Source organism: Typopeltis vanoorti, chromosome 5, assembly GCF_054136105.1.
Source record: "Typopeltis vanoorti isolate ZY-2024b chromosome 5, IOZ_Tvanoo_1.0, whole genome shotgun sequence".
NCBI lineage: Eukaryota > Metazoa > Arthropoda > Arachnida > Uropygi > Thelyphonidae > Typopeltis > Typopeltis vanoorti.
The window spans coordinates 21,983,436-22,001,990 of NC_143553.1; the positions used below are offsets into that span (position 1 = coordinate 21,983,436).

An 18,555-nucleotide genomic window follows, 5' to 3' on the forward strand; every position below is an offset into this window, starting at 1 on the left:
GAGGTGGATAAATTCATTTACCTTGGAGCTCTAATAAGCACCAAGAGTAGTCAACCAGAAATTAAAAGTAGAATTACCATGGCAAGGTTAGCAATGGAGCAATTGCAGAAAATATGGAAAGACAGAAACATTTCTATCACCACTAAATCAAGACTGGTCAATAGCTTGGTGTTTTCGATTTTCATTTATGGTGCTGAATCTTGGACACTCAGCAAGAAAGATATGGACACGATGAACAGATTCAAGATGTGGGGGCTGGAGAAGGATGTCCAGTCTCCTGGATGGACAAAAGGTCCAATGAAAGTCAACTAAAAATCAAGAGGTGGCTATTGTGACATTGTAAATGAAAGAATTCTCAAATATTTCGGTCACATTAAGATGTGAAAATGACAACCTGGAAAAACTTATAATTTAAGGAAAAGAGGATGCCCAAGAACAAGATGGTTGGGAACAGATTAAGAAGATCACTGGACTTACTTTGGAGTTGGCCTCTGCTGCAACAAAAGACAGAAAGAAATGGATAGATATTGTGGCTAGAGTCACCAAGTCCTCAGACATGAAGAGACTGAACAACAAGAAGAATTGAGTTGCTTTTTGATATATTTTTTAGCTGTACACTTCTTAACACAAGAGGATTTCAGGATAGATATAGTGATGGCTAGCTTCCTCTTAGGATTATAATATCTTTTTTTTCCCTTTTTTTCCCATCTTTCCGCCTTTGGCATGCACGAGAGAAGGCTGAATTTAACATTTGACGCATTTATCGTTGCTAAGCAAGATCTTTACCATGTTCTTTACTACTTCATCAAGCAAAGGTCATAGAGCCATGACAGGCAGTCTGGACATGCCCATATTTTGGACATTTAAAGTAACTTAGTGGATTACAGATGTAGAGTGTAAGAGGACAAATGAAATATCCTGCTATCATTGATATTGGTGGTTTGGTGTATCAAAAGTATGGGTAATATTCCTGGTTGGAGCCAAGTGACCCTCATGTATCAGGATTTGCCTTATACTTGTTGCTCCTTGATCTTTAAGCTCCAAACATATCTTCCAATCTGACATCCTCTAGAATAGTTCTGTTCTTTATGAGATGTTACTGTATCCAATAAATGAATAAAGAAGAGTGATGTTTTCCCCCTGTTGCATAGACAATAAAAATACTGGCAATGTCTGACAGATGGTTTTTTGTTTCTTATTTCCATTATCAAGTGAATGTAGCTGTAATAGCTGGTGCCTTTTGAGGGGACCTTGGAAAATCTGAGGATATAAGATTCATGCTAAAAGGATTTTTAGTTCAGTGCCAGCGCTCCCAAACCACATAATGAAGCTACTCATGGATGCCGACTTTCTGGCAAGCAGGCAATGTGTTCAGAAGTGGAATGCTAGAGTTATTCAGGACACTATATCAGCATTACAGAATGCCTTAGGCATTCTGTAATGAATGCCTAAGGCATTCATTACACTTTTTGGAGAGGGAAGAGAACGTACTGTAACACAGTTGGCTACTCAGACAAGCCCACTAGCCAAAGCAGAGACCAAAGTAGTGTAGACTACTAGAACTCCCTTTCCAGATGTCTATGGGGCATACTGCACAGCAAACATGGCAACAAGGCACTGGATCCCAGTGATGATGGTCTGGAACACAAGATAGTAAAAAAAGAAGTAGGAGAAGTAGAACAAAGAATGAGGGAAGCAAAGAAAAAGGGAAAGGATGAAAAAGGCCAGTACCATAATAAGAGGGGGTATTATGAAGAAATGTAGTAGTAGGCCTGATATTAATGTATTAAGTTCTCTACTTTATGCAAATAATCTTATAATTTTAAATAAATCCAGTTCAATTGATTCCTTAACTCAGTTGAATGACTGCTATAACAATTTGGTATGAAAATCAGCAATCAAAACGCAAGGATTATGAAAATTTGGTAGGATCAGTGAAAACATCATCTGAATCCTGAATGGGAAATTCATAGAACAAGTAAAACATTTCAGCTCATTGGGTATTACTTTTAGTGAAGATAGCAAATTAAATATGGGAATGACAACAGAATTAACAAAAGTGGTATGGTAGGGAATCAAGTGAATATTAAGTGAAATTTATCTGGATAAAAAATAATCAAAAACAGTAAAGCACAGTATACATGACAGTGTTCAAATTAATTTTAACTAATTTCTGCAAAAAATTAGCATAGCAATGATATGCCATGAATGGCAGAATGATAATAAAAATGAAGATATTAGGAAGTAACTTTGATATCTTGACAGGGAGAGAATTAATCAGAGGAAATTGTAAACAAAAATGAAGTTTTCAAGCTATTTACTGTTATGAGCTTTCAATCAGGAGGATTCTAGATCTGAAAACATTGTTTTACGTCTTATTTGTTTTGTATTTTGGCATAAGGAAACTGCAAGATCTACATTTACTAACTTCTAAACAATTAAAAGAAAATGACTGTCCATAATTGTAATGATGTGTAAAATGACAAAATAAACTATAGTCAATGTATAGATCAAGGCAATGGATTAACCACAAGTTTAAACCTCAATTTGAAAACAAAAAGTTTAGATTTCTGTGACTACAAAAACATTTTCTTTTCTGCTATCATATCAAGTAACTGATCCTGATGTGATAGCAGTAAACAGATATGCTTGTAAGCAAATAAGTAAAACACTCCTGCCATTTAGGTACAATTTTTAGTGCAGGTGACAAATAAACTGTTAAAATACAGGTAACTACTCAGTGGAACAATTTAATATTTAACATGATGGTGTGTGCAACAATTGAATTTTCTTTTGCAAAAAAACCAACATAAGTTCTTAAAGTTGACACTAGGGCAAAACATGGTACTGCAATACATGTAAATTATGTATGATACTCCTGGTATGCAGTAAAACACTGCAACCATACCATTTATGCAAATGGCAAATGTCTCCAATAATGTAAGCTTTGAAAGAAGCTTCTATAGAGCAAGTAGCTTTGGAATGTATCAGTTCATTGCCTGTGGGCAGACAACATGTTAAAGCACAACGTCACCATTACCAAAGGGATTGCACACGTCTCATGAAGTTGTTTTTACCAAAATAATAGCTGTGCCTTGATAGCAGTGCAAAAGTTCACGATGTTAAAGGGATGAAAAATGGGTTTATTTACCCAAAATGATCCAAAAATTTGAAGAGACAGGTTCTTTAGATGTCAAACCTGTTTGAGGATGGAAGCCCATCAAAATGCAGACAGTGGAGGTAGTAGCCAAAGAGTTATAGGAAGAAAGGATGGCAAATATCAAAGGATGCAACAGAGCACAGTGTATTGGAAGTTTTTTAGACAAAACCGTAAGTACGGTTCACAAAGTTGTAAGGCAAATTCTGCACACTGGTATCCTTACAAGATTTCCCATGTTCAGCAATTGCTTAATCCTGACTGGGGTGCACAAAGAAACATTTGCCCTGCAGCTTTCTGCTCAGAATGAATTGGACAACAACTGGCTATGGAACATTTTCTGGACTGATAAAACTAACTACCATCTGGACAGTGTGTGAATATGCAAAACAAACTTACATTAGAGCCTAGGGCTCTAATGTAAGTTTGTTTTGTAAATGGTCAGTAATAAATAAGTTTGTATTTTATCCAACATTTCATTTTCGAGGATCTCAATCTTGCTGGTCTCATTACCCGCACTGTTAATGGCCAGAGATATTCTTCTCTCTTAGCCAATCAGGTGATCCAAACACTTCAACAGTTTTTATGCAGGATAGTTTGCCATCCCTGTCAGGCAGTTACTTCAGACATTTTACTGAGGACAGAATCATCAGCTGCCATTTTCGTACAACATGGACAGTGCACTCGCTGGATCTGAACTCCCATAACTTTTGGCTGTGGACATCTCAAAGACATCTATTGTGGACACATTAGCTTAGTGGACCTCAAGACCAGTATTATATGCCATATCCACAACATTTAGAGTGAAACTCTACATTCTGTGGTTAAGCATGTGATTTTGCAATTTCAACATGTTGTCAACACCAGAGGATAGCTATTGAACAATGTTATTGTTGTGTAATCAACAATGTGCCATGATTACTCTATGTTTTGTGATGTTTTGAATTACCCACTACGATATTGTAGCGTCACATATCACCCTAGCGGCAATTTTAGAACTAATGTTGGTTTTTGTGCGAAATAAAATCCCAATGCCACACACATCGTCATGCTAAATATTAAATCGTTCTGCTGTGTAGTTACCCAGTTACAGTCTTTCAAAATGTGAACTTTAATTATAATCACCCTATATATAAGAGAAATAAAAACTGGAAAGCTGGTTGAATAAATTTATATGGAATAAGAACAAAATGAACCAAAACACACAACTGGCAGAATTCAAAACAATTTATACTTAACAATGTGAGCGATGGGTTAGAAATAAAGCTTTGTTAATGAATAGAAAACTATAGACATGAGAGGTTCTCAGAAAAATTCAGAATAAACACATGGCATAAGTAACATAATTGTATTATAAAATGAAAATATTAGAAAAGAACTTCATATTGTTATAATTAAAGAGTGAGTGAGCAGAGCTAATCTCAGCTGGTATGTTGTTGCTAAAACAGAATAAGAGAGTAAATATTAGCAAAGCAGATATCTGATACCAGGATGGCAGGAACAAGACATAGAGGATAACTGAAATATAAGATCCAACAATATGCAGTTCTGACAGGTAACAGAAACTACATATCAGACATTGGATGAAGCTGTTGATTAACCTGTTCACTATAGAAAAATGTTTTTAACAACCATTTCTGTTCGACTAGCATGCTATTAATTATAATCAAATATTATAATGCTACAGCAAAGTTCTGAATGAAACTTACCAAAAACCTTTTGCAACTGTTCATCACATATAGCAAACTGCTTATTAGTAGGATCCTATGTGGAGAAAGAAAGAAGGGGAAAAAACAATTAAGGCATACATAAATATGATGGCTATTTTAAGTTACAGTTAATAAAATATTTACAAACAAAAATAGTATGAGATTTTTATTCAATAAGAGAGGTGGGAGTCAGTTCCAGAGTTTCTTGAAACTCTGGAAGTGCACATGATAATAAAGAAAACAATCGACAACATCGTCTTATAGCAATTATGGCTATTATATGAACTGTGATCCAGACTGGAGAAACAAGTCGAGATAACAATACAGGAAAACCTCATTTAACGCAAATTCGGTATGCACAATAATCAGTTAGCGTGATTGAGTGAAATGATACTATTTCCCGCATTAAGCGATTAAGTGATTAATCAGTTAATGGGATTTTTTTTATGGGAAATTTTATGTTATGCAAAACTTTTTGTAGTCAATCTGCAGTGAGTGGCGGCACATGTCAATGTAGCAGCCAGTGTGCAGTGGCAGTGCTGCTGGCAGTAGCCAGCGAAACTCAGCAGTTGACTCAAAGCTATCATCACAAGTGCACATACAATCTGTTCTCTTGCTTAATCACTTTTCCTTCATTTTGTTTTAATTTAGATACCTGTAAGGCTTTATTATATTCAACCCCTGATATGGAAATGAGAAAGACTGATGAGGAAAGCAGCAGTTATAAAAAAGAAAAGAAAACTGATTACATTAGAGGAAAAGCTGTAAGTCATTAAAAGACATGAAAGTGGCATTAGTAATATAATGATTGTGCGAGACCTGGGATACAGTGAGTCGTCAGTTCGGACTATATTAAATAAGAGCAAAGAATACAAAGAACAAGGAAAAGTTGCTACTGCTTCTTTAAGCATGCAGATCACCTGAAATAGAAGCCATTTAATGATTGAGACGGAAAGTCTTATTTCACTCTGGATTGAGGATTATAATAAAAAAAGAATGCCTCTTAGTACAAGGATTATTCAAGCAAAAGCTCTCAATACTTTTACATCGTTGAAGAGACCAAATTTCAAGAGGAATGTGAAAGCTTTACTGTGAGTTTAGGATGGTTTGACCATTTTAAAAATTGAGCTGGACTGCATAATGAAAGAATAACTGGGGAATCTGCTAGTGCTAATAAAGATTCTGCAGCCAAGTTTCCTGAAGAATTGCAAAGGATAATTCAGGAGGTGATTATGAAGATTGTCAAATATTCTCCATCAATGAAACTTGTCTCTTTTGGAAGCACATGCCAAGATAAACTTTTCTAGCTAAACTGAAACATCTCAACCAGGATATAAAGTATCTAAAGATCATCTCACGCTTTTATTAGGAGGCAATACAGAAGGTGACTTTAAACTCAGGCCTATATTAGTTTATCGTGCACAAAATCCAAGATCATTAAGCGGATGTAACCAAGAACACCACTCACCGAAAGAGCACTCCCGACTGAACAAGCTGGCTTCAGGCCAGGAAGAAGTTGCTATGACCAGGTCCTGGCGCTGACAACTCAAATTGAAGCAGGCTTCCAGAAGAAACTTAAATCTAGAGCCACTTTCATTGACCTAACATCTGCTTATGAAACTGTCTGGATCAGGGGTCTCCTCCTAAAACTAGGAAATATTATAAAGTGTAAAAAACTTTGCAACTTTTTGATTCTATTCTCTCCAACAGAAAGATCCGGGTCCATATTGGCGGAAAAAAGAGCAGGCCCAGATTCCTTCACAACGGTCTTCCTCAGGGCTCTGTGTTATCCCCTATACTTTTTAACACCTATGTGTATGATCTACTTCATACCAGATCAAGCAAGTATATGCCAATGACCTAGCGATCTCACATCAATTCACCTCCTTTACCAATCTAAAATCAACCTTGAATACAGACGTGAACACCTTGGAAGAGTACTTTAAGCAGTGGTACTTGAAGTCAAATCCAACGAAAACAGTGTCCTCAGTATTCCACCTGTACAATGCAGAGGTGAATCGACAACTCAACCTCTCTTTCTGTGGAAAAATGATAGAACACGAGCCTCACCGAAAAAAACCTTGGAGTGAGCCTGGACAGAAGCCTAACCTATAAAAGGCACATCATCAACCTCTCCAACAATATTAAAACTAGAAATAATATCATTTCAAGGCTTGCTGGAACAACCTGGGGTTGTGGTGCAGAAGTCCTAAGGTCGTCTGCACTAGCCCTCGCATTCTCTGCAGCAGAATATTGTGCCCCTGTCTGGAAAAGAAGTACACACACTAATATTATAGACATCCAGCTGAACTCTACCATGCGCACAATTAGTGGGACAGTGAGAAGCACCCCTCTCTCCTGGCTGCCTGTTCTATCTAACATTGCTCCACCACACATATGGAGAAGACAAGCCTCGATTAAGGAATTTAATAAAGCAGTGAGCAACCCACTCCTGCCCCTACATCAGACTCTCATAAACCCACCTAGTCTACGCCTCAAATCTAGAAAGCCTCTCTGGTCCATGGACAAACTCCCTTCAGCTGCGCTGCCATCAATGTCTGACATATGGAGAGAGAACAGTGGTCCAACAATCTACCAAGAAACGGCTTCCTGGTAGAAGATCCCTGTGCTCCATACCCTGGTTTTGATCTTCCTAGGAAGATTTGGTCATCAATAAACAGGATCAGAACTAGTCAGGGCAGACAGATCACCCTTATTGTGATTGTTCTCCCGTCACTCAGACGATTACTCATATTGTGTATGACTGCCCAAGGCGCCAATTTCACGGTGGTGGCCTACAAGACATCCATAAAGTGACAGATGAGGCCTTAAATTGGCTTCCAGCCTGGACCTTGACCTGTAGTTGATGTGGCGGATGGTTATGGAGGAAACAGAAGATCACGGTTCCTGTCTCACCACGAAGACATTATATTCATAGTCACTCTCATAGTCCTTGTCATGGTATCAACAGAACTCCTCCTCATGTTAGAAGATGATGTAATGTGAAATGGGCCCCTCTAATGGATCAAGTTTTCTCACACAAGACACAACTGCTCTCTAATTAAACCTAGGATATGGATATGGATACAGCTACATTTATGTTGTGAAGTGTTGTGAGAACATGCAGCCTTGTCATACCTGTTACAGTAGGACGGTAATTGCCCCTGGCTTGATTATGACAAGTTACTTTTGCTTTATTTTTTTTTTTTTAAAAAAAAAAGGAAAGACTGAAAACGTCGAGCATTATTCCAAGCTCTTATCTTAATCTTTTTTGTAAAAAACTAGCTCAATCAAATGTTCAGACATTAAAGAAAAATGTAGCTTGATTGTTATGAACTTTGATGATTTTATCCTCTAATATAGCTTATAATTTTTTTTTTCAAATTTACGCCAACTGATGGATGAATTTATAAGAATTCCTATTGTTTATTGCATTCGCTTAATGCGATTTTGCTTAGCGTGCATTAATCGATGGATTAATTCATCACATTAAGCGAGGTTTTTGGTGTGGTCAAAGCTTTTGTTAGATTTTGAATGATGGTTCTATCAAGAATAGAACTGCTCCATTCAAGATTTAACAAGAACAACCATATCAAGCAAAAGCACACTTGTATTCTTGGCAAAACAGACATAATATGTAAAAATGCAGATGTTAACTTTGCTTAAGAAGGGAATTAAAATATAAAGGAAGAAATTGAATCCTAAATTAAAATGAAATTGAAGAAGGAAATAAGTATTAGATTGTACTATGTTTAAAGTATTGTCTAAAATAGATGGAAATCTTAAACTTTCAAAAGCACCAACATTAAACTATGCCATGTATAAAATCGCGTATTGTCATGCGAACGAAAGTACAAAGGTTGCTGTATGACCACCAAAGATGACGTAACAAAGATGAGTAGGCATTCGTGGAAGGCGCTCGAGTTTCGCATTACCCGAAGAGAGCGATCCTCGTTCAGCGAGGAGGTGACAGCCAATTGGAAAGCGTCATAGACAAGCTTGGAGTACAGAAGAGGGCACAATAGAAGAGTTTGAAAACGAACTCATGGGTGCTGGAAGCTTCTCTCTTGGCTCCTTCTACATTTCTGGTTTTGGTTCCTGTGGTGTTCCCCGGTCACGTATGCCCCCCCCCCCCCATGTGGGTTACTGGCTCGTAGTTCCGAAGCGGGTCAGCACAGCTGCTATCTGATAAAATGGCATGGCACGAGATGAGGACATTGCTTCAAGTTTCAGCCATCAGTCTGGTTCTAACCGATGAGAAGGCAGCAAAGGATTCCCTTTGAAGATAATTTGTGTTAAAAGCAGCGTCGCGAAAAGTTTGTAAGCCCAGAGGACACAAAGGAAAAAAATCGGGACAAGCATGTGACTCCACGTGGTGGCAGATCACCGTAAAAGGGGACAATCCATAACAAAGAACAGATGGAAAGATCAAGAAATCATCTAACAAGGTGGTAACATACAAAATCTTCGTTTTGTTATTATCTATTAGTGATGAGTGTAAAAAAATGGACAGAGATTAGAAAAGAAGATAGTGAGAATTTAGAGACAGTTTCATGTGTTAAGTTGATTGAATTGGACTGGTAGTCTACGTTCTTAGATTGTCTAAACCCAAGTTAATGTGTATGGGTCTTCAGGAGCACTAATTTAATTTGACATCAGGAACCATGTTTGTGATTTAGATGAATCATGAGAGTGCATAAATAACTTGCCTGTTTGATTACCACTGCCTTGCTTTACCTGTTTTTTTAGTATTGATCTTGATTAGCTTTGAATATACGTGTTAGTCATATTGATCTAGTAATCTGAAAGCATGAGAGCATGCAACACTTAGTTGAATGTGAATTGATCTTTGTTAGCAAGTTTTATTTAGAATTTGAACTAGTGTTTTATGATGAATGTGTACTTATTTAACCTAGAGATGTAAGATTAGAGTATTCTGATAATTAATAAACATGTTTCTTCTATGTAAGTCTGTGTTTGTCTGAGCATGAGATTGAAATTAGCACTCACTAAAGCTCGAACCTGTGAATAAGGGGAAATTAAAGAAAGTTTGGAAAGTTTAGGCCATGACTGCAATGTTGAAGTTTCTATAGGCACTTAATACTTTAATAAGATTAGGTAATACCTGAACTCTGGGAAGGTTTCTTTGTACAAGAACTCTTCTGTACTAGGACTCTGGCTGGCGCAGCTAAAATAAATAAATTTGTCAGAGTTCCGAATAGAGAAGCAGCCCCAGAGAGATAAGTTAGAGATTTCAGGCTTAGTTGGTACGACAAGGATTTAAGATAGAAAATTAACAAGATTAATTTTCTATCTTAAAGTGATAGCCACACACAGAACACGAAGACAAAGAAAGAGAGAAGATATAACACGTTATACAGTGGGACCAGCACACTTTTATCTATCATTGTCAATATTGGTGCAAATTTCTGAGATGTCTATCCACAATCACCCCAAGATCCCTTGCTTCCTCCATTTCTTCCAGTATAACTCCACCAAGTGAATATGAAGCAACTAATCTGTGGTTCCAAATTTTAAAACCATACATTTAGTTGCATTATACTGACATCCCCATGCCTTTGTCCACCTTTCCAGCTTATTCAAATCCTCTTGAAGAGCCAAAATGTTAGCACTATTACTAATAACCCTCACTAGCTTCACATCATCATCTGTAAACAACTGAATATCTCTATGTGGTGTTGTGACATTATCACTGACATAAAGATTGAACAGTAATGGTCCCAGAACTGAACCCTGTGGAACTCCACTTGTAACCTTCCTACTACCTGATACTCCTCTCCCATATACAACTCTCTGATATCTATCAGAGAGCCAATCACCAATCCAATCCACTAACTTGATACCCAAACCCATATGATGCAACTTAAAAATCAACTCATGTTGCACCCTGTCAAATGCCTAGAAGGAAACAAAAAAAATGACACTGTGTGCCTTACCTTCAACCACTGGTCCTGTTACTCTATTGTAAAAAGTAACCAGATTATTAAAACAAGAGCATCCGTTAATAAATCTATACTGGCCTGCACAAATAATATTACCCACATCTGCACAATTCTGTATATGACTTCTTACCAATTTCTCCAAAATCTTAACAATTACAGAAGAAATAAGAACAGGCCTACAGTTTGATACCACCATTCTACCACCACCCTTATTCAATGGTACTATCATACTTTCCTTCTACTCTCTAGGAATCTGTCCCATTACAAGACTTTCATTAAGCAGCCAAGTTAATAGCACAGTCAGTTCTATACCACATTCCCTTAAAACACATGGTGAAATTCCATCCAGTCCCTCTGCTTTATTGACATTGAGTATATTCAGTATCATAATACATCCTCTTCATTCATTCTAACATTTCACCACTCATTATCCTTCTAAGAATAAACTTTATAGCACTAGGATGGAAAACTAATAAAGTGATCATTAAATAGCTCAACTGTCATCTGCTTTGGTTACCTGATTCCCATCTCCATCCACTATTATTTTTGCCCTTACTCATCAACATAGCGAAAAAACTCCTTGGGATTCTTCACAACTTTATGTGGAAGCCCCGTGGCTTCCGCAAGACTGTTCTCTTCACCTATTTTTTCTTTTCTGTCTATATTCATGACCTGCACTTACTGAAAAGTTTTGTTGATTACAGTACAATGCATTACACAAAAGTTTTTCATATGGTGATGAGTGCAAAAGAAGGTGGTAAGTAAAACGGTAAGATAGACTTGTGTTGTCACAAAGTCTATCCACAATGAGTCATGACTACATGGAGGTTAGGAAAATAATAATAATAAATAATAATTACTCTTTCTCATTTGACAAACCTTGTGCTGCAAAAATTGCCAAAACTTTCAGAATATCAACTTCTATAACCCAAACCTCTAATCATTAAACAATTAGACATTATGCTTCTAATAACTTATTAATATCAATGATATTAAAATCCACCAAATGAGCCCATTTCTTCTAGTCCTACTTTTGAAAGCTTCGCAATTGCTAGTTGTAAGCCACAACATGATAAATTGCAAAGATTTCTCTTCTTGCAATAACTAATGCCTAATTTTTCTCGGCACAAACATACTACAAATATCGTTGTCTTAGGATCATACTAATTACAGTTCTTATTTTATTGAAGGACTTACTTTGTTCACTAAGTCCAGAAGAACACTTAGGTGGACTGGTGGCTCATCTCACTTCACTCCCTTTTGCACATCTGCTTTCAATGTCTGCAAATATTTTTATAAACGCTAGTCATCATAACATCTTATTTACTCTCAATGCTGATCTTGAGAAGTAATCTACTACCATTTTTACTTTTTCCTATCCCCAATAATCTGCTGAAAAACACATGCAGCAACTATTCAACTCTGTTTCACAGAGTTCAACTACAAACTTAAAGAACAAATTTTTCTACTGCTGTATGTAGAAACACTCTCATGTTCCAATGAATGTAATCTAATTGTCTTTGCAAGTTTATTCTTTGTTGTTTTAAGGATACTTGCGACATAAGACTGAATGATATAATCACGTAATCACAAGAAAGATATTTATTTAACCAAATATTTCGGTCTGGAAATAGCAGACCATCCTCAGTGGTGTTATAAGAACAGTTTAAAAAATATACAAGCTAGAATACTAACAATAGATAGTTGAAATTAGAATCTTACATTGGCAACTCGAGTTCTTTTTTAAAAAACTCCTCAGATTTCTTAGAAAAATTAAAAGATGTCTCATTACAACCTACAGATCTTATGGTTAGTTTTGATATAGAATCTTTATACACCAATGTACCTCTTAAGGAAACTTTAAAACTACTTGCTGACATCTTTCCTCAAGATATTATAAAACTATTCGATTTCGTTATACATTCTGGTTATTTCATATGTCAAAACAAATTTTATAGCCAAGTAGAAGGAACAGCCATGGGAAGTCCTCTTTCTCCAGCTTTAGCCAACTTTTATTTAGAACATTTAGAAAAAGTCCTCTTCACATCTAGTTTCCCTCTACCATCTTTTTGGGTAAGATATATAGATGACATATTTGCTATTTGGCCTCACAGTAAAAACACTTTATCTTCCTTTTTAAACAGTATTAATTCCTTACATCATCGCATAAAGTTTACTATGGAATTAGAAGAAAACAACCAGTTATCTTTTTTAGACGTTCTCCTCATCCGATCATCTTCAAATATTCTTACAACTACAGTATACAGGAAACCAACATTCACAGGTCGTTATATTCTGAAAGAATCAGCCCATCATCCATGTCATAAAACAGGAATTATAAAATGTCTCATCAAAAGAGCCAAAACTAATTGTTCTACTTTTGATTATCTACAGAAAGAACTTTCTACTATCCAGCAACACATGAAACTCAATGGCTTTTCTGAAAAAAGTATTCAACGTCTTCTTACATCTTATAATCCTCCACAAAACAACAAAGATTCAATACGTCGAGTACCTATTCCTTATATCTCCGGTATTTCAGAACCTATCGCAAGAATTTTGAAGAAATATGATTTAACAGCTACGTATTCTCCTATTAACAAATTGTCTTCTCATTTTCCTTCTCCTAAAGACAAACGCTCAACTTTATCTCTTCCTGGAGTTTATCAAATTCCTTGCAACTGTGATCTCTCTTACTTTGGACAGACTGGACGTTCTCTTGAAAAAAGAATCCAAGAACATCAATCATCCATTCTTCACAATAAACCTGAAAAGTCTGGTTTGGCTCAACACGGGATTGAAACTGACCACAGCATCCTTTGGTCCAAAACGCGCCTCTTACATAGATCCCGTTATAGGTTCGAACGTTTGTTCAAGGAAAGCGTGGAGGCCTTGCTCCATCATCCCAACCTGAATCGTAATGACTGCATATCTATATCAAAAATCTGGGAAAGCCTAATCAAGATTACTCATTAATTTTTTTTTTTTTTTTTTTTTTTTTTAATAGCAAATTCAATCATGTTTCTACTTCAAAATATTTCGTTTCATACTTAGTGATATAACATCACGCGGCATGTTCTAATTTCAACTATCTATTGTTAGTATTCTAGCTTGTATATTTTTTAAACTGTTCTTGTAATACCACCGACGATGGTCTGCTATTTCCAGACCGAAATATTTGGTTAAATAAATATCTTTCTTGTGATTACGTGATTATATCATTAAGTTTATTCTTTCTCTTCAACTTTCTAACAATGCAAGTTATTATTGTGTACTGGATGTTAATGAGAGAGAGAGAGGATGATTTAGCAGAATAAATGCACATAGTTGTAGTTTTCAAAACCTGTCATGAAACTACTGGTTGTCGTTTGAATTGTGTTTGTTTCTTCTCTCAATCTTATCTGCAATGCCTGCTACATCTGCACATTGCATGTCCTTCTGGCCAGTTTGCTTGATTTTTCAACCTGAAAAACAAGCAACCTGGAAGATATTCATCAATATATTCAAAACATTTTGGAAAAATAAAATGGAAGTCAGTTGATTAAAGAGCATCATAGTTAAACAGTGCAAAGAAAGCTTTTTCCCCTTTATGGATTATTGCCCATAGTATTCTTATGTGACAGGAAAATTGGGTTCACATGATGTTTGATCGCTTCATAATAGTTTCCTTTCCCATAGTCATCTTGTTTACTCTCAATGCTGATCTTGAGAAGTAATCTACTACCATATTCTATTTATCAGGAATGTAGCCAGAGGTGTATATTCATGGAGTGACAGGTAAGTGCCACCCACCAAGAAAATTTATGAACAAATAATTTTTGAGCAATTATTAATTTCAAATAAATAGTGATAAACTGTTACAAATATCAAGCTATTTGCAATGTGACTGTAAATCAAATAAGTTGAACATTGCCATCAAAGAATGCACTGGCTAGTCATATATGATGTGAGAGAAATGTTGTTTAATGCAAAGAGTCTGTGATGAGGGACCAATGTGCACTGATGGCTAAAGGGAGTGGAGACCAGTGACGGCTCATCCATAAGGACTGCAGGGTTGCAGCCCCCTCCAGTATAAAATGAAAGTTCCTGTTTTATTATCGTCAGTCTTAAATTTTTATATATTTATCAAAAACCATTATTTTCTTGTTTGTAACACTGCTCCATAGTATTTTATATAATTCATCTTGTAGCGATAGTTGTATTTTGCAATAATCAATGTGTTGTGAGGGTTAGGGCTAGTATACTCCATGCTGCAGCTGAATTCAATTCAGACTGCACCAAACTGCTACCTAGGCGAGGTAACAGATATTTACATGCAGTTTGGGCTTGTAGCATTGCAGCCCAAAATATGTTGCTACCACACGAACACAAACAACACAAATTAATTGTTGTTGTTGTTGTTATCACAGGTAAGTATTGTGCAGTTTTTATTTTTTCTATTTAATTCTAGCATTTAATTTATATCTTTGAACAAAGAGAAGAATTCTGTTAAATATTGTTATATTTTATTATTAAAGATTTATATTTTAGTTTTATTAAAGATATATTTTTTCAATCCATATTGATTTTTTTTTTATTACTTTTATTTCTACAGCCTCACCACTACAAATTTTTACGAGCCGCCGCTGGTGAAGACTAAGCAGCACCCAGGCATGCACACTGACTAAAATGTGTATGGAAATTAAAAGTGTGTAGGCTCTCAACAGACCATACAGCTTAGTTTTTACTCAGTAGAATAATGACAGCCAAGAAGTAAAGCGAATATAATAAGCCAATACATCCTCGAGATGCATTTGCACTGATGAAAAGAGGATCATTCAACATCATAAAAATTAAAACTTAAAGATTCAAAAGAATTCAAATGATTTTTGTACTTTGATAAAAGAAAAATGCCAATAAGTCTGTCTTGCTGTTTTGGGAACACAGAGGACTAGAGCCATCTGTTTTTATCACATGACCAAGATAAACAACCTTCTCCAGAAAGAATTACATTTCATTTGCAGTTTACATCATATAATCCATATATATATATATATATGGCTTATTTTAAATGCTTGTATTGTGAATCAAACTCAAAATAGATTAGCAAGTCATCTGAAAATGCAACTGTAGAGCCCCCCCCCCCCCCCCACACACACACAAAACTAGTATGTGCACAATTAGTTATTGACTAAGATTTAAGAGTATGAAATTACTCTTAAAGTTTAACTATGACTATAGAGAAAGCATCTCTCATCTATGCCTTAGCATGGTTCAGGCTATGATAATAACTAGATTTCAGATACAAGTTTGAGAACAATTTAGCACCATGGTGGCCAGCAATTCCTATACATAAGTTTAAGGAAAAGTAGTACACTATGAGCATATTAGATGCCCCTAAAGCATGCAAAAAAAAATCCATAATTTGGCTTCTTCAATAGAATGAGAGAAGTATTCCACAGCAACTGAGAATATTCAATTATTCCTGTTTCTAGATATTGTTGTAAATATTTGAGTTTTTTCCAGTCTAATTTAAATTGTGCTCAGGTGTAACATCTTGCTAATCTAAAAAAAGATGTTTTAATCATAAAAATCAACCTAGTGGATGCTGAAAAATCAGTGTTTCAAAATTCCCATAGCCATGTCGGTCAAGCTGCACCAGAGGAAAACAAGGCTGTAACTATTAATGCAATGTAATCCTTCATGGTCACCAGCCAAGTCATGTCCGTCATAAACTGCAAGAGCTGCAAAGATAAGGTAGACAAAAGCATCTTACTGCAATGTTCTTTGGAATACTGCAGATATTATCATCCTGCATATGTAGATATTACAGAATCTAATTTTAGAAAAATTCTTTCTTTTAAGGTTACATGGTGGTCAGCATTCATGGTTAAGAATTTAGCAAGACACAACACACGTGTTAAAATAATTACTTTACTTAATATTAGGAGTGTAACATTTGACATTTCGACCTCTGCATTGAGGACATCATCAGAAAAATACATATGTATAAGAACTAAGCTACATGCTACTGCACATTGCAAATGTAAAATGAATCTAAGCTGCTTATTAATCTTTTATCTAGCCTGACCTCTAGTGGAATAAAAATTAATAATATTAAAAAAAAAATAATAATCATAATAATTAAAATAAAGTAAAAAAATAGATATTGTGATTTCCTTCTGGGCTTGTTCTGGTTGCTATAAGGGTCCTCCACATTCTTGGAATGATTAGTCTGTTATTTTTGTTCAGGTTTGAATTGTGTTTTAGCATTTCACAGGCCTCTTTAAATTTTCTCTCAAACCAGGGTTTTGGTGCGATGTAGGGACTTGATGCCTTTCCAGTCAATTCTCTAGTATGCTTGGAGTGTGTGGTCTGATAGGCCTGTTTTTCCATAATGGAAGTATTTAATGTATCGTTTGTGTTCGTCTTTTCTGATTAGGATAGTGTATCCTATTTCCCCTGTGTAGGGTAGGGTACATGTACATTGGATTTTATAAACCCCTGGGTGGGCCAGATGGGGAAGAGGATCTTTGGAAGAACTGAGTAAATTTCTTAATTTTGTTGGGGGTTTGAAGGTAGTCTTGATGTTGTATTTATGCAGTGGTCTGTCTATTTTTTTCTGAAATGCCTCTAACATATGGTATGACTATGCATTATTATAATCTTTTTTGTTTTTAGTGGTATTTTTATGGAGGATCTTGTGAACTGTTTTTTTATTATAGCCATTTTTTACAAATGTATGGTTAATGATTTTGAATTCTTTGTTTAGAGCTTGTTCATTCAAGCAAATAGTTAGTGCTCTGTGTTTGGGGGTGCTTATGACTCCTAGTTTTTGTGTATGTGTACCACAAACCTACCCAAGTGTGTAGGTTTGTGGTAGACCGAGAAGGAAAGACAGCCTGAGGGAAGATGTGTGACGAGTGTGTCTAGAAAAGTTGTTGTTGTTTTCAATTTCAATGGTTATTGGATATGTTTGTGTTGTTTGTTCAGGTGGCTAAGGAACGTATTTAGTGTTTTCCAGATGTGGGGCCAAATGGCAAAAATATCACTGACATATCTGAGCCAGATTTTGGGCTTTAGGCTGGCTGAATCTAGAGCTCACTGCTCAGTCTTCCATTTAAAAGTTAGCTATTGGGGAAGAGAGTGGTGAGCCCATGGCTGTACCTTCTTTTTGTAGGTAAAAATTGTTTTGCCACAAGAAATATCCAGAGCAGAATACATGGGCAAAGAGGATCGTGACGTGAGGCAGAAATATGTTCTGTAGGAGAATAATACTATCACTGATCAAGACACTGGTGAAAAGGACAGATATGTCAAAGTTGACTAATAAATCTTGATTGTTGGGTGTTATGTTTTTAATTTTGATTATAAAATATGTATTTTTTATGTACAAGGGGGAATAATCAATTTTTCTTTCCACTAGAGGGCAGGCTAGATAAGATTAATAAGCAGCTTAGATTCATTATACCTTTGTAATGTGCAGTAGCATGTAGCTTAGTTCTTATACATATGTATTTTTCTGATGATGACCTCAATACAGAGGTCGAAATGTCAAATGTTACTTTCCTAATATTAAGTAAAGTAATTATTTTAACACGTGTTGTTGCACCCTAAATTCTTAACCATGAATGTTTTCATTAAAAATGTCAACTATATTCTCCACAGCAGCGGTCCTTATATCATTTTCTCCGATCAATGTTGTCCTACTATAATCATTATTTTTTTTGCTGGCTACATATCGAAA

General features: G+C 35.8%; 1 protein-coding gene across 2 annotated transcripts in view; it reads right to left on the reverse strand.

Annotated features, from left to right (window-relative positions):
• The window catches only part of Non2 (upstream activation factor subunit spp27 homolog Non2), a 545,408-nt gene that overhangs the window by 59,644 nt on the left and 467,209 nt on the right, over positions 1 to 18,555 (reverse strand). For both annotated transcript variants that reach the window (XM_090392284.1, XM_090392283.1), the window contains one exon: positions 4,867 to 4,921. In XM_090392284.1, coding sequence (XP_090248410.1) covers positions 4,867 to 4,921 — 55 coding nt within the window. The remainder of the gene's footprint in view (positions 1 to 4,866; positions 4,922 to 18,555) is intronic.